Source organism: Pezoporus wallicus, unplaced genomic scaffold (genome assembly GCF_028554395.1).
Source record: "Pezoporus wallicus isolate ANWC-B61680 ecotype Strahan unplaced genomic scaffold, APGP_CSIRO_Pwel_v1 contig_8108, whole genome shotgun sequence".
Taxonomy (NCBI): domain Eukaryota; kingdom Metazoa; phylum Chordata; class Aves; order Psittaciformes; family Psittacidae; genus Pezoporus; species Pezoporus wallicus.
In genome coordinates this window covers 1,656,693-1,673,158 of record NW_026638088.1, presented here as the reverse complement: position 1 = coordinate 1,673,158, position 16,466 = coordinate 1,656,693, and the positions used below count along the sequence as shown (strand labels likewise).

At 40.3% G+C, this 16,466-nt stretch overlaps 1 protein-coding gene across 17 annotated transcripts in view; it reads right to left on the bottom strand.

The window, feature by feature from the left end:
- FGGY (FGGY carbohydrate kinase domain containing) overlaps window positions 1-16,466 on the bottom strand; it is a 323,114-nt gene that overhangs the window by 35,810 nt on the left and 270,838 nt on the right. For 16 of the 17 annotated variants that reach the window (XM_057409298.1, XM_057409300.1, XM_057409297.1 and 13 more), the window contains 3 exons: window positions 10,163-10,270; window positions 6,760-6,821; window positions 1,548-1,695 (listed from right to left, as the gene is read on the bottom strand). In XM_057409298.1, the coding sequence (XP_057265281.1) occupies window positions 1,548-1,695; window positions 6,760-6,821; window positions 10,163-10,270 (318 nt within the window). The remainder of the gene's footprint in view (window positions 1-1,547; window positions 1,696-6,759; window positions 6,822-10,162; window positions 10,271-16,466) is intronic. The other variant, XM_057409307.1, reaches the window with a different exon arrangement.

The following is a 16,466-nucleotide window of genomic DNA, read 5'->3' as shown; positions in this document are numbered from 1 at the left end:
TTTCTTGTTGTAACAAGTTTTAAGGGCTAATTCTAAGCCTTACTTTGGTGAGCTGTACACATAATGTTATGTTAAACATGTTATTCCTGATCTGGGGAAGAACCACATACATTGTTCGTGCTCTTGCAAAGAAATAAAGAACAAACAGCATATTGTATGGGATTAGAGCCAGATTAACTCTGACAGGTTTATGTTGTGACTCAGATATTGCTCGTGAATGTATTTAATGTAATAATACGAAAATGCTATTACATAAAAATAACTTTTTAAAAGCATTTTTCCCCCTCCCTTCCAAGCACCCTAACACTGAAACACGATTAATAATTAAAGACTGTATCTTAACCTCCTTTACTCTGACATAAATCAATAGCGCACTGTACTTACTATGGATTTGTATCAGCATAGGCAAGATCTGAAGGCAGCCATAACTGCAGCAGTAAAAATTGTGGCTTTTACCAGTATTTGCACACAGCCATCACACCAAAGGAATTCTGATCCTGCTGTGGCATATAATTCTTTCATAAAATAATACAGGTATTATTGGGACCCAAAAATATATAAACCATCCATTTGTTTTTGATTCAAAACGTGTTGTAGTTCTTTCACCTACCCTTTTCCTAGCTCAGCCTCCAATACAGCAGGTTTTGGTGCTGGTGAGTCACTTGAGATGCTTACTTCAAGGACAATATGCCATTTTGAAGTACGTGTTTTCATTAATCACCAGGTATTATCAAATTACACCCGTATGATATTCTCCTATGACAGTTCTGCACAGTAACATCCTGGCTTGTAACCTGCCCGATCGACCACCGTGAAGTTCAGTGAAGAGAAACATCCAACATCTCAAGAGGGGCTAAAAATCTCCCCAGCAGAGATTCTCTGGTGAACTTCCAAAGGCTGCTCTTTCTGGCCCCCGACTGCAATGCTCTGAAAATGTCTTTGCACAGAACACAGTATTTCAATCCCTTTCAGTTCCACAAGCAGCAGGTTTAAAACCACAACTCAGAACCAGATCAGGTTTACCTCGGAACAAAGATGTATGAAGCACCGCAGGTGCATTATTTCCCATCACAAGAGCATTTATGCCCATTTTTAACAATAAGGAGTTTTTCAGTGTCTACTGAAATTTACTCCCCAACAACTCTAATACAGCACATTTACTGAATCTTTGTGTTTAAATCAAGCAATCCCTCCTCAGAATATTTCATTCCTTTTCCAGATAGACAAATTCATTGCAAAATGCAGGAGGCAGGTGAATTAACAACAGCAACGCTGCCAGTCAGTGCTCTGAAATGTGATTCCTAGCAAAGATACAGAGACACACGCAACACTCCTTATATTGTTAGAAAAGAAACGTGGCTGTAGTGATATCTCAGCTACAAGGATCTACTACTTTAGATTTTCTACTGGAACATTAGAAATGCAGCAAGAAACCCAAATCCTATGGGATAGTTTAAATAGCTAAAGGAGGAGTATGAGCCTTCCAAACTTTTTTTTCCCCTTTTCCCCCAGTATTGACCCTTTTGCAGAGACAAGCTGTTTCTTACCATGCCCTTTAGTGTCAGATCTGTTAAGGGAGATCTGTTACCATGGAAATCTGGCCAAACATGTAAATCAACAGTGAGGAAACCCACAGGCAAAGATTTCTTAATCAGATCCAGGTGACTGTTCAAGTATGTATATATACTGTGAGCACTGGAAGAAAAAACAAGTTGGAAAAGAATGGGGGAGGTTATTCATCAAACACAAAGCATTGGTACCACCATCAAATGCAGAAACCCCATCAAAGAATGGCAAATCCCAGATCTAAAACAAAACAGGGGAAAGGCAGAAGCAATGGCTTGTGGAGCCCACGGCACTGCAGAGTGTGGGCAGTGGGGATGTCTATCTGCACATCCTTTCAACAGGCCATCCCAACTCCTTGGTTTCTCAGGATGAGGGGAGATAATGGCAGTTTGTGATCCTGAGCTTGTACATTGACTCCTACAGGTCACTAGATGAGCCAGAGGTGTTTGATATTTTGGGGGCTGGTGATGCTTGTCTTCAACAGATGCTGACACTGTGAAAGAGAAAGCTGAGAGAGAGGAATCAGGAGGATCCCAGATACGGAATGATGAAAATGAAAAATGAAAATCAAATTCCTTTGCAAATGTTTAGGAATCGCTCTGATTAATCAATAGCACCGGACTTAGAGCTTTCCTTTTTTAAACCACGATTATTTCAGTGTGTGTTATGATTAAAATGCAGCACTAAGGGTGGAGGACAGAAAGCAAGTGGCTGCTATTTTAGGGAGGAGCCGAACATGGGCCTAAATATGATTGTATCTAAGTGCAGATGCTACACCCAATGCCACAATATCCAACAGACTTTTTCCTCGACCAAAAGTAATCTTAGGATTAATGGTGAATTCTTCAGTGCCTTGGCTTGCAGTGACTCCAGTGACATTCCATGTAAAAAATGTTGCAATTATGCTTGGAATATTTTTCCAAACCCTCCTACTATCATAAACAGATTCCTATATATTTTTCAACTCCTTGGAAATCTCCAAGAGGGGCATTTAATTCTAGCCATGTGGGTCAATAAGAGCATCTAACCCTAATTACAATTGATTAGTCATTGTCTCATCCACTGTAGACCCAAACAGTGATATTCATTTAGCCTCTACATGTATATTCAATCATGCACTAATGAGATCCCTAAGGGAATTTGGCATATGCTTTACTAGTTTGACTTCTGACCTGCTAGCAGCTGTATATTTATACTTTGCATTCAAGCATTGAGCTGCATGTTTTTTCAATTATACCTTACCATGTGTACGCTATCAGAGGGTATCATTCAAAATGAAGTACACTTGGAAGACATTAAAATAACTAATTTACATCATTATTCACGTACTTTAAAATGTACTTTATGTGTCTTCCTGGACCTGAATTATGATAATTTTGTAGGTCACAATCATTTTTCCCTCCTTGCTGTAAAGTGGCCCTGTTTTCTACATCCCTAAGGACGGCACTATAAGCAGTGCATGCTGAGGACAAAGTCATTTTGTTTCCAGTCTAAGCCATGCCTTGACTATAGGGAGGAAAAGAAAGGAGAGCTTTGCTCAACCACAGACCCACCAGGCATCCCAGCTTCTATCTGATCACCATCCTGCTTGATTACCCTCGCGAGGATTAGCCATTCGTGCTGCTCTGGCAGAACACAAGGGCTGTACAAAAGAGGCTGAAGTTCAGCCAAATAGGCTTAAGACTCACATAATCTTGGAATTACGCTTTTTTTCACACCTTTTTTTCTGCCCTCTACATATAGATATGGGTTCAGAGCACTACGTTTGGACTGAGTGACTGGTAAAAGCCTTCAAACACTCTCCAGTTCCAGCTTCTACTGTGTTTGTGTTATACATAATATTACACAATCAGCTCTCTGGAGCTTCTTCTATTCAGTCCTAGGAGAAGGTATCAGTAGTAGCTGGATCTGACTTGCAGAATGGAGCAAAAGCTATTGCTATTAAACAGGTTCTGCGTGGAAAGTGGAGAATAAGAGATGAATGCAAGTTTGCCCAGTGTTTTGTTCATATGTGGGACATAACTGCAGAAAGCAGCGAGAGGTTGGTACTGAATGTTTAGGAATTCTGGAAGATGCCAGCAGGTATCTTTCAGGAAAAAGCAGATCTAAAAATATTAGATTTCTAAATCTAAAACAGGGCTCTAAAACATCTAGAGGTACAGAGAACAGCCAAATATGACTGCTATATTCTGCTTGAAAGACCCCAGATCTTTATGATACCTTGCTGATCTGATACCGTGTGTCTAACCTCAATGCTTTATTCAGGAGACATCTCTTTAGATGGGGAAATGACATCAAGAAGTGTAGGAAAGGAAATCCTGCTTTTGCTTCACAAAGGGCCAAAGGGCATATATTCTTTGCTGTCAGACACTTTTTCCTTCAGATTAAAAACTGTGATTCTAGGAAACAGAAGGATTTAAAGTTTAAAGCAGAAATGATCATATTATTTCTTCATTTCCTACTTTAGCCTGGCTGTACAGGATGCAACATTTTAGTGCTGGCTGGGTGTCAGACCTACACAATATATAGATTGAAGAGCAAAAGTCCTTATACACGCAGCAATTTCTGCAATTGACTGGATTGCAAGGGAAAAAAACAAGTTTTGTTGGTCAAGTATACCAATTACTTAGACCAAATCCTAAATCTACAACTGTCCAGAAAATCCACATGTAATTCAACCCTCTCCACTTCCAGTAAAAGAAGCGAAGAGAGAACATAGGAATAGCACTGGGAGGGCTGCACAAGGCTGGTCTTCAGCACAAGTGGTCAGTAGGAGCTGGTTTCTGGCAAGTCTTCCTAAGCTGCTCGTGCCCTGACAAGTTACCACAAACTACTGGACAGCGATAAATGCAGCTTGCAAACTCTTGCTTCTGGTGTAGGCAAAGGACCAGAAGCCTGCTCAGTGGAGCTTCTGAGATCAGCTGCTCAGCAGGCAGTTTGCCATTCCCAAACCTACTTCTTAGCAGCATTGGAAGCCTGGGAAAAAGGAAAGAAAGGTTTCGGAAGGCAGAAGTAGGTGACAGGCAGCAGCAAGGAAGAGGCACAGATCTGTGACCTCAGCCTTTAGCGATCCAGACATGCATGTGCTTTTTGTCACTACAAAAGCAGCTTAACTCTTCACAGTGTTGCACCTCGCATGGGATGTGAAGGTAATGCACAGCTGCACATGTAAGTATGGAATTCTCATTCTGTTTTCTTTTGATGACCATTTGCAATGGCTGAACAGAAGACAGAAATTCCTACACCCACACAGAGAATACACTAAATATAAAACCTGATTCTCTGAAATACTCTGCTGAGATTTCTAGGCAAATAATTTATCATCATCACCAACAATCCCCCAAAGCAGGACACAGTGTTCTTATTAAGTATATCACTTTATGTAAGTAAATACGTACTCCAAAGGCTGGGCTAACACTGTTCACTTGCATAGCTACCGCTGCTAGTCCCTGCGATGAGGCTGAAGCTTGTGCTCCATGTACAGAAAGAAATGAAGAAATATGGAGAAAAATTCCATTTAAATCATGAAGTTCCTGATTTTTGTGTGTTCAAATGAAGTTCTTTATAAATTTAATCACTATTAGTGAAGAACAGGAAGAAAGAAAATAGGGGAAACAAGGAAGAAAGTTGCTTACTAAATTTACAGCTATCCAAACATTTCATTAGGAGAGTAATAGCTGGAAAACATAAAAATACCAGTGAGCAAATTAACTTTATAAAATATTATCATCCTTTTTGTAAAATACTGGAAACCTTTTTATCAATTGTATCCTTTGCAGTTGTGCTAACCACAGGAGAACTAAATCCAAAGTTATAACATCATACACTTGGGTAAGATGAAGTTCTGCTCCCCATATTCTGTATTTAGGGTCCTATTCCCATCACGATCCATGCTTTTTGCACTATGAGCTGTGGTCAGTTCAGTATTAGACCTAATACAGACAAGCTGGCTACTCTATACTGTTTTCCAACACACAAAAGAAGTGGTTTATCCTGGCATTACAGACTAAACTAATTGTTTGTCTTCATATGTGGGCACTGGAAAAAAGGCCTGGAAGCCACAAGTTTGGAAAAAAAAAAACCAAACAAAACAAGCCCCCAGATCAATCCTCATTCCAAACATACACAGATGTATTTATTTCCTGATTTCCTTTTTTAAGGAACAATAAAGAGAATTCTAGGAAGCATGAATCTTATTTCAGATTGAACGAAGTCCAATACATTTCTGGGAATGCTGGTCAAGCTGCTAACAAACAAATAAGGCATTGGGCACTACAAAGGAAGAAAGGGTCATCCAGAGAAACCAGGTAGCTTTATCCCCCCAGGGAGGACTGAAAATCACTGTATAACTGCATGCACTTGATACATCTATCAGGACTGACCCATGCCTTTTAGATCAGAGTGACAAATGGAAGATAAACTGCTGAGTTTGCCGGGTTTTTCTTTAGTCTAAGGAGGAAAAAGAAATTAAAAGAGAATCAGATTTTCACCCAATCTGCCAAGTGTTCAGCTAAGATCTCTCTGGGAGTGACATGAACCATCTTAAAGGAATCCAAGCCAAAAAAAGCTTGAGAAAATCCAGATCTGACAGAAGTGTCTGGACTGTCTTCGTCCACTTCTGAAGCAGACCAAACTAAATTCCACACCGTACAGCCTCCCGCTCAAGGAATCCTGGAATTACCTCCAATTCACTCCTACATCTCAAGTTTTGTCTGAAATTCATCCTGATTTTCTCTGTTCTATTTGAGCTGCCATGCAGGAGTTTTGCATACAATGGCTCTACCTTCCTTTAGATGTCTGCTCCAAAATATTGAATAATATATTCCTAATAAGCTATATCTCATCCTTGAAGCTTAACAGGGTCAAATTAAGACACATCATTAGCCTAAGGCCTAAAGGTCTGCTGAACATACTTGCTATGATATCAAGAAATGGGCTGGATATAAAAGAAGTCAAAAAGCAGAAAGTTAATATCACCATTTAGATATGCCAAAAGTATCTGAAGGGAGTTTAAAGCTTTCATCTTTGAGCAATCCCCTGGCAAGCCTTTGTAAATACTTCCAACCCACTATCAGCCTGTTAATTCCCTTGTTTCAGAATAGGGATACAGCAGTGCAGTTCGGCACTGCTGGGAATACACTGTATCATCAATCTGTAAGGCAGGTAATGAGATAAAGGAATAAGAAGAGTGACCTGGCTGCAGCTTTTGCCTGTAATTCCGGGAAGGCGACATGGCCTCGGACCACATGATCTACCTGAAAAAGAGCAAAGCAACATTTTGGGGACGGTTACATCTTCAAGCTTCAGTCCCGGTAAAGGGTAATGCAGTGTCATTACTTTAAAAAGACAAGACAGCTTCTAAATTACTCATGAGGTGTTAAGTCCTAGTGAAGCCAATGGCAGAACTCCCATTGACATTACTGGATGCAGGATTTGGCTTAAAAGCAGGAAGGAAAAACAATCAACTGTACACCAAAAATAGGCAGAATGCCAAGCATGCAGCTCCTTAGTTGGAGGAGCAAGCTGAAAGGATGACTTTTTTCCTGGCCAACACTACCTGAGAGCATGTTCTCCAGCCTCTCCCATTCTCTTGCATGCATACCCTCATTGGAATTCTACCAGGAACATCTTCTTGGCCCAAATCCCTACATCTTTCTATATCTATTATAATAAACCACCGGGTGGGTTGTCATCCTGACAGATGCTCACGTGTTCGTTGCAGGAAACAAAACGTATACCCTGACAAGCAATTGTTGCTATAAAAAAAAGATCAATATAGGCTCTGTCCTAGACTAAATTTATAAATCAGCTTGTCCTTTCACTTCAGAGTGGCCACCATTACTCACAAAACAAAGGAGCAGGTAGAATAACATGGGCTTTTAAGACAATAATTCAGCAAGTTTTGTGGCCTCTTGGTAATACCCCATCAGAAGTGACAGCAAAAGCTATGGAGGCTAAACTAGAGCTACTCAAGAGCACTGCATATATTGGGCAATACCTATTGGCAGGAATCCACATGAGGTATTTAATTTTAACAGCATGAGCCTAGTCCTTAACCAGTGTAGGAAAACTTATAATGAAGCACAACATCTGAACACAGCAATAAAAATAACGCATGCCTGTTCTGTCTGGGATCTGCATCAAAGACACAAGTCAAATGTGCTCAGGTCTGAGCTTTGCACTCTTGCATAACTTCTGTAGAACACAGGAGCAGCTCATAAATTCAGAACTAGATCTATAAATAAATATCATATATACATGTGTGCTATGGAAACACTTGCACAAAAACATTACAGAAGTTAGGAAGTGAGATATCTAAATGCCCTTAATTCAAGACATGGCCACATGAGGATTGCATCTAGAACCCCTTTCCTGCTATTCTTTATTTCAGAGTCTGTAATGATGACATGCCACCCTTTGTGTCTGTTGTGCAGTACCTTCCTTCCTATAAGATTTGAAAATTCAGTGCAAAAGCCCATGTTACACTCAAACAAACCCGCTTTTTTAAAGCAAGTGTTCTTAATTCTTCATTTGGACTCCAACTGAACCAGTTTTCAAAGCCCAACAGACTTTTTTCACAGCTGTATCAATAGAAAAATTAATTAGAGATTTGGAAAAGGAAGTGTATCGGGTTTACGTTTAACAAGTTCAACTGACTCTTCGAATTTCATGAGAAGAATTCACCTTTGGGCAAAGATCAAGCAAAGAAAAGAATCCCAAAACATGTCCTTTTTGTTCTTGTTTTCAGAAAACCTGAAGTATGAGAAAGCAGGATCCTAAAGACGGCTTTACAATTACAAAGATACTGAATGCACTCTATCCTCCACGCATTGCACATACTCTGCTTCTCCTTACAGCTCCCTATGTGTCTTCTGTACATACAACCCCCAGAAAACCACATGAGATATTGTAAGAATGTTTTAACAGGACAGCTTCCCTAATACACCGAGCAGGACTCAGAGCTCACTTGCTATGAGTCCTAACAAGACCATACATTTTTTTTCCAGCAGTTTCTTTAATGACTCAGGAATGTCTTTATTCTCTGCTACTAGAATGGAAAGGATTTTTTAAATCACCTTTCTGAAAGGTCCTAACTCTCATCGGTATGTTTTAAGTGTGGAATTACCCTGAGCCAGCCAAGAAAAAATGCTGACTTACTGTATCCTCTCTAGAGCTTTGTTAAGTGTCTCTACGTGCTCTGGATTAAGCACAAAGGGACTTCTCCTCTCAAAACGTGTTCTTACAAAGAAGGGCACAAGATTTGCCATTTTCCTTTTAGAGCAGTGGTGTCATAAGCAGCGATTTCATTCTAACTCCTGGTTGTAGTGGTTACCTATATAACGAGACACTTGGGTTCTAGCCCCATCTCAACCTGAAACATGTAAAGCACACACATCCCACTTGCTGCAAGAGCGGTTTAACCATTTAGCTAAGGATGAGTTGGAGATGGGATGGGAATTGGAGGTTGCAGGAGAGGAAGAGGGATGACTCTCCCATTGAAGCTCTGACACTGTACAGACAGGAATGTCAGATTCACGTGGCCAAGGAGAGAGCACAGGAGGGAACACCAATTCACAGCACTTAGGGTGTGTTGGGGCTTCCCGATCCAGGATTATTTCTGTTTCTCATTCAGTGACTGTTCCGTATGGAATGTATAAATGCAGTGATGGCCCAATCTACTACTTCCTGGACATGTACCGGATCACAAGGCTTTTCAAAAGGTGGGTGATGCTAGGTGTGAGTAAGACGGCAATTACACCAGCAATCTGTGAAAGACCCAACCCAGCTGTGTGTTTGGTGAGCTTACAGGGGACACCCGCAGCACTGCGCCCACCTCCTGGAGTTTCTCAAGAGGACCCTGGCAGCTCACCCCTAAGGGCAGTCAGTATTTCTGCAGACTGAGCACACACCAGGAGCTTGAGAAGCTTCCAGGGTTAAGCAGTCACGAAGGTCCTGCTGACAGTTTTGGACTCAAGCCTGAATGCTGCTCTATACATGTAGCTTTTCTTTCCTTTTGAAATCTGTGGTTTAGTTCTGACTGACTCCCTGTAAATGAGAAAATTCACTTTTAGAGAATCTAGTCCAGTTTTTATTGATAAATTAAATTAACCTAACATAGTTAGACACTTTGTACCCAAGGAAAGAATTGAAGTGACAATATATGCAGTATCTAGGCAGGGTAACACACTAATATATTACTACTGTGTCCATACAATATGCCTCTCATTTATTCTCATCAATGGGCAAATTGTTCTATATAACACAACAGGTATAATTTTCTTTATCTCAAAGTCTATCTCAACCTCCTGCTGAAGAATGAATGCTTATTTGCCTGAAAGTAATCACAATAATCATCACCATCATCATAAAAAGACATGCCCTTAGTGCTCTGCCCCATATATAATCCCCTATCAGTTTGTGAGAGAGATAACAATCAACTAATTGTTTATTGCTTTCAGCAGCATGTTATTTCCTGTAATCTTACAAAGGTTTTTCAGGCAGAGATCTGCCTGAATTGACTGGGAAACTATCCTGAATGACAGCAGTTACACAAGACCTCCCGTCTTGGAGTCTGTTTGCCTCTCCAAACACTTACCAGCTTGCCTGTAGCACTTTGACCTCCCTCATTCAACCACAGTCCAGGTACCATTGCAGAGAAATAAGGTCCCCAGACACCAGGCACAAAAATGGGTGTTTCACTGACCTGGAAAAGGAAGAGAAAGCTCAAGTGAATCAAACTACTTGTCAAATAGGTACTTCACAACTGATGTTTGGCAGCTATCAGGGTCCAATACTGAAAAAGATTCCTGCTCCTCCTCCACTGGAGTTACCAACATGACTGGAGATCTATAGGTAGATACTCAAAAGAGTATGTGGAGAAATATGTCCCTATTTGCACCATATTTAGGTATGACACAGCTGCAGGTACTGATTGCACAGCTTCCCCCCCTCACTTCCATTTACAGAACAGTTGGGTCTGGTCATGCAGAAAGTAAGAAATACCAGGAACAGCAGCAATATTTTACAGGGAGAGATTCTGCAGAAAAACACCTAAAATGAACAGTTGGATACAACACTCTGCTTGACTGCCACTAGGAAATACAGCCAAAGCAATCAGCAACTGGTGTTAACAGAGCACTCATCCTGTATGTTTTCAGAGTTAAGAAGCAACAGGGGATCCTGCAGACAGAGGACAGTGAGGTTCCCACGATCCACCATCAACTCCTGAGGCTGTGCTCACCTGGCACCACCGGGAGGGTTAGGTGCCTCAGGTGCAAACCTGGCTGTGTGAAAGGGGATTTGCTTGTGTTAGCCATGAGGAACCATCTGCCTGGATAAACATTAGATTCTGCCCTTACTTAGGCTTAGCTTTACGCAAACCACTCCTTCCTTTGAATCTTTCCACCAAGGCAGATATATCTAAGCCCTATCTTCCAGAAGCTGAACAGGACTGTACTGTACCATTTGAATCAAATATACCACCCACATACACAGTGATATCCTGCTCCTGTGCAATATTCTAGTGGTCAGACCACTCAGGATGTGGGAGACACTGGTTCATTTCCTTTCTCCGCTTCAGAAGATGCAAATTACCAGTTTATAAGGGTGGAAGGCATTTTCCTTCCTCTTATAAAGCTGTTCCACTTTCCATAGACTAGAAAGGCTTTCTAGATGTTCTTTCTGGTTCAGAAAGGAAGCCTAAGGAGGTGTGCTATCTAGTCTACCAAGGAAGGTGCAGCACATGAGAGAACAGGGCAGTGGAACCTGGGTCCTAGCACTTGCTACAAAGACTGAACGCAAGTTATCCATCCCCTGGCAGGCTACCTGCTATTCTTGGAAGCAAGACTCATGTTTTCTCTTCCAGGACCAACAGAGGTATATACATTTGAAGTACACACAGGCATTGCACTGGGAAAAGAGAACAGCAATGCAGTCCTACATCGCCACATGAAGCAGGAATGCACTTCCCTCCAGTCCATGTTAATGGGATGGCTAAATCTGCAACTGTTTTTCTCTAGAAGGTGGGAAGTACTCCAAGAGGAGGAAGTGAGAGAATCCACAAATAAAGTAAGTCTGTATGTTTGCAATACTGGAACAGCAAAAAAGAGGTTTTAGTCAATGGGACAATGTTATTATATATTTAAACCTTGCTCTTCATTAGCAAAATTCTAGATCCATTGAAGGATGCTTAAGGTTTGCTATTGATTTCTCTAAGGCCCGGACTTCACATCAAAATAGTTTGAGGAGGAATAATTCAAAATTTAGGCCTGTTCATGTTAAACTCAATGCACATTCTCCCTAGATTTAAACAGCCCAAGCTCTAAAGACAGTTTTTTGCTAGCAACTAGGAAATATACTCCAAGATGCAGTTTACTGGCGTTTGTGCATCACACATGTTTAGTAAATACAGCAGCAGGGAGGGTGCTGCACAAACAATAGTCTGCTCAAGCCATAAACTGACATGACAGCTGATTCTTGTCATGAAGTTAAGTAGGAAAGCAAAACACCACAAACTCGTTTCTCAAAATACACCACTACAGTGTCAAACAAACCCCATTTCTCTTAGGAACACATCTAAAAAATACAAGAGTCTTGCTCAGTTCTCCTCTATCAGCTCTAACGCGCTGACTTACTCTCACTAAAGATGCATGCGTGCACATGTGCCTGTGTGTCTGCGTAAGATTGTGGCTGACTAAACCCATTAAAGAGCAAGAATAGCTGCGCTGAATTTAAAAAGGCATTTATGACTCCAAGTGGACGAAGCTACGTCAGAAACATTGCAAAGACATTTGGTTTTGTTTTGTTTTCTCTTAAAACTACAAATTATTACAGCTTTGAGTTTTCAACACCTCTATGGGGCAAGCTTTCTTTTACAATTTCAATAACAAAATGAAGTGCAACAGAAAGCAAATCCTAAAATAACCTGGGTTTTAGACCAATTCCACATCGCTGACCTTGCAAAGGACACAGAATACGGTCAAAATTCCCAGTTAATATCTGCTCCCAACTAGTGACGGAAGCGTGTTGAGAACCCAGATGTCCCGTCTCATTCCCATTCCACCGCTGTGGACACACCATGTGTCTCTACAGGTGGGAAGGAATACTTAGGACAGAAAGGACCTGGGTTTTTGAAGTCCCATCTCAAAGTATTTTTGATGCAGCAAACTTTGCAGTAGCCTCCTGTGTCTTCTGAAGGAAGAATCTAGGTACACCAGATGTATCAAGCGTAAAATCTAACATTGTATAGTCTGAAGAAACCAAATAGTCTAAGGATCTTAAAGGCACAAGGAGGCTTTGTGAAATCAGGGGAAGTTCTAGAGCTCAAGAACTGTATTTTAAAACAAACACAAAAAAACCCCTTTCTTCTATCATTAGTCCACAATTTACCAAATTGTTCTACAGATCTGACAGCACCAAAAGGATTAGATTGCTTAAAAGACCAAACCTCTCCCCAGAGCCAGTACTTCTGGCCTAGTATTTTGGACACCCACAGGAATGTACCAGGACTGAATATTTCTGAGCCTCCTCTTCTCAAATTACACTGAGAGTTTCCTATGATCTTACTAGTGAACCATCATTTGTACACAACCCAGCAAACTTTCAACACAGAAACAGAGCAAACGAGGGAGTTGCGTATTGCCACACTGATGAATGTAGTCAGTGGGGTACTAGGTTATCATGTGTTTTTCTGTCGTGGAAACTTTCAGCTGGAATAAGGAACATTTGCTGTAACACTGGGCTTTAGTGATACCGCATACGGCATCATCCTCCTTCCACTTAGAGAGTTTAAGTCACGTTTTTCAGACTCTGGGTTTTGATGCGCATGGAAAGTGAGAAAATTAGGAAATAACACACTCCCCAAAACAGACACACAAGCTCTGAGAAGCAACAGCATGAACATTCTTCCATAGATACCTGCATAAGAAATAGCAAATGGTTTCCATTTCCCCTCCTTGAAATATTTGGATGATGCCTCAGTTTTTCAAGCCATGCAGGAGCTGGCATCGGTATTTTCACGTGAAAAAGTCCAACTTGTGTTTGAGTACACATACCACCCCATCCCACTAAAACACAACACTAGACATAAGCGTAAGGCTGGAGAAAGAGTGCAAAGTTTGCTGCAGAACCCAGAAGACAAGCACGATTTGCCAGACTTAGAGCCCATTTTGTTGCACTGATACCAGGTTGTTTTCATGGCTTTCCATTGCCTTCAGACATTCTTATGACGATATAGGAGGATCACTGTGTTGTCATTACTTTTTTTCCCTTTAATGAGCTTAAGAAAATCCTTAATCTTTTTCACAGAAAAACAACATCTGGTTTAGATTTATAGGCAATCGATTCTTATTTTTAAAGCAAACAAGAGATGTCATCCTTCTTTGAAAGTTAAAATCCAAATTCAAAGGGAGCCTGCGATATTCTGCCTTCTACTGAACTTAAATTCATCCTGTGACACAATCCTATTGTGAGACACATTAATGTTTATTTTCTTTTACATACAGTGAAACACTGAGAGGATATCCTCTGCTGGACGTTAGAGTGATCTCTGCACACCAGTTATTGCATCAGGAGTTTGAAAAGGGGCGATGAGAAGAATCTGAGCCTATTCACTCACTCAGTCATAAGCAGTGTCTATAAATTTTTCAGTTGAATGTATTCACAGGAGCCTATTGCCATGTGATGATTGATAGTTACTTACAAAAGTATTACACTCAGACAAGCAATTCCACCTCATAATTATTCTGTGTGGAGGGGGAAGATTCCTTTTGCGCAGGAAAATGTCACCTTTCCATGTCTCCCCAGCACACACAGTCCTACTTGCTGAGCCCGTCATTTCAAACAAGCATTAAGCACTCCCAAGATTCCTGCTCATTTAAAGGGAGAAAGAGTTCAACACCTTGTGAAAGGGAGAGGAAGGAGAAAAAAGTTCTGCCTGGGAGGATTTAACTTCAGTGTGTGCTTTATAAAAGATCATACTAATATGTAAGATATGTAAACATTATAGAGCAATCAGAAACAAATGAAATGATGAATTCAGTTTAACAATATTCAGCTGTGGTGCAACTGCCAGAAGGCACTTTCTGTTATGAATAGATCATTTGGATGAGTTACAGAACAGATTTCAACCCTGACGTGTGCTAGGAAAATCAATGTCAAATTATCTAAAATCAGAAGGTATCAGCAGTCCATCTGGCAGCCCACAGAAATGAAAAAACATCTTCAAAATATATAATGCTACGTAGAGCTAAGCTAAAGTATGAAAGGACCTGCTTAAATGGCACTAATATGTGAGATCTGTCATGTATTTCATTTAGTCTAGTCCTTCCCGCTTGCCTTTCCCTCTAAAACAAAAACATGGAAAAAAATTAACCTCTCTTGTAAAAGGCTACATGGAAAAAAGCACTACTTACCACTCAGAGGTTAACTTACAGCTCATGTGAGTGAATCAGAGGAGCCAGTGCCTTTAATCGCAACTAAGTTCAGTTTTAAGGCCTGTCATTTGGTACAAGGAGTGGAACAGAACCCAGAGGAGCATCGCGTAGGCATTCTGCCATCCTATCAGATGAGCAAGTTGCAATGCAAGATTTATTTTACTTAGCTTTGTTTTGCTAAACTAGCCATAAGGCACATGCTTGTGTTTCCTCCTCAGGTTTATGTAAATGTTACAGCAACCAGAGACAAGATAAAGTAAAACACACCACACCGGCAAAAGCAGTTTTATGGAAGCAGAACTTGCTTCTTTAGCTGATTTGTTGCTGATACAGGCTCACATAAATTCCATATAACACTACTGGAGAATTTGGCTATTACCTGAAAAATATCTATATTTAATATATATTAAAGTCTTAAGGTATACTGCTATATAACCCATCTTCTTCCATTTTCATTTCTGCTTCTGGATATTGGGCCTCTCATATTAACAGCATTCTAGTATCACTATCAGATTCTTTATTTACTTGCAGTATGCACTAGAGAGAGAAAAACAAGAAACAAATTAATGTGAACTATTCTTGACTTACATTGACTTACATCAAAGGAAAATTAAGCCTTCATTGTACTGTCACAACCTTTTCAGAGTAACCATTTGCTAATGAGAAGGTAGACCAGAAAATTTGTTTGAAAATCACTTCACTTATCAGCTTCTATAGCCAGAACTTTAGAATAACAGCTGCTTTTGTTAGGCTAAGGCAGGTATGAAAAAAGATCTAAGATATTAATGGAAAGCAGGGAAAAAAAACACAAGGGAAAGCATTGTATCAGTCACCAACTAATAAATGCTCTTTACAGTTCTGAACTTTGATCACTGACAAGTCAAATACTTTCATTAAGTTCTCCACCGACTTTTAACTTCCAAAGTTTCTGAGTGTGGATTGAGAATACCAATAGTCATTCAATGCAGAGGTTTTACATTGATGCATAAAATCCTGTATTAAAGAAAACTGTATCATTTTGCTTCTGCTGACAGATGGGTCTGATATAGCTATTTGACCACAACACTCTGACAAAGAATGAAAGAGATTCATAGAAGAAGGGGAGAATTCAAAGGGAAACCCAAGAAAGTTTCATTTCTAGGTTTCTGGTTCAAACTTAGGTCACAGTAATAGCTACTGAGTGTGTGATTTAATAACAGCACTTTCTGGTGGCATATATATTAACTGGGCGGAGTTGGGGCATGCAATTGTATTTGCAGTGAACTGATGTCTACTCTAAAACAGCCACCTGGTATTATTTCTCAAGCACTAAATGGACTGAAAATTAAGCTTCCCCTTAACTTTGGGGACAGTTCTCTAGGTTAAACCTATGGTGAGTACAGTCAACTTCTTTAAATGTATTTATCCTTAGCAGTAATTACATATTAAACACATAACAGCATTCAAGCTTTAGCCTGATGTAAAATA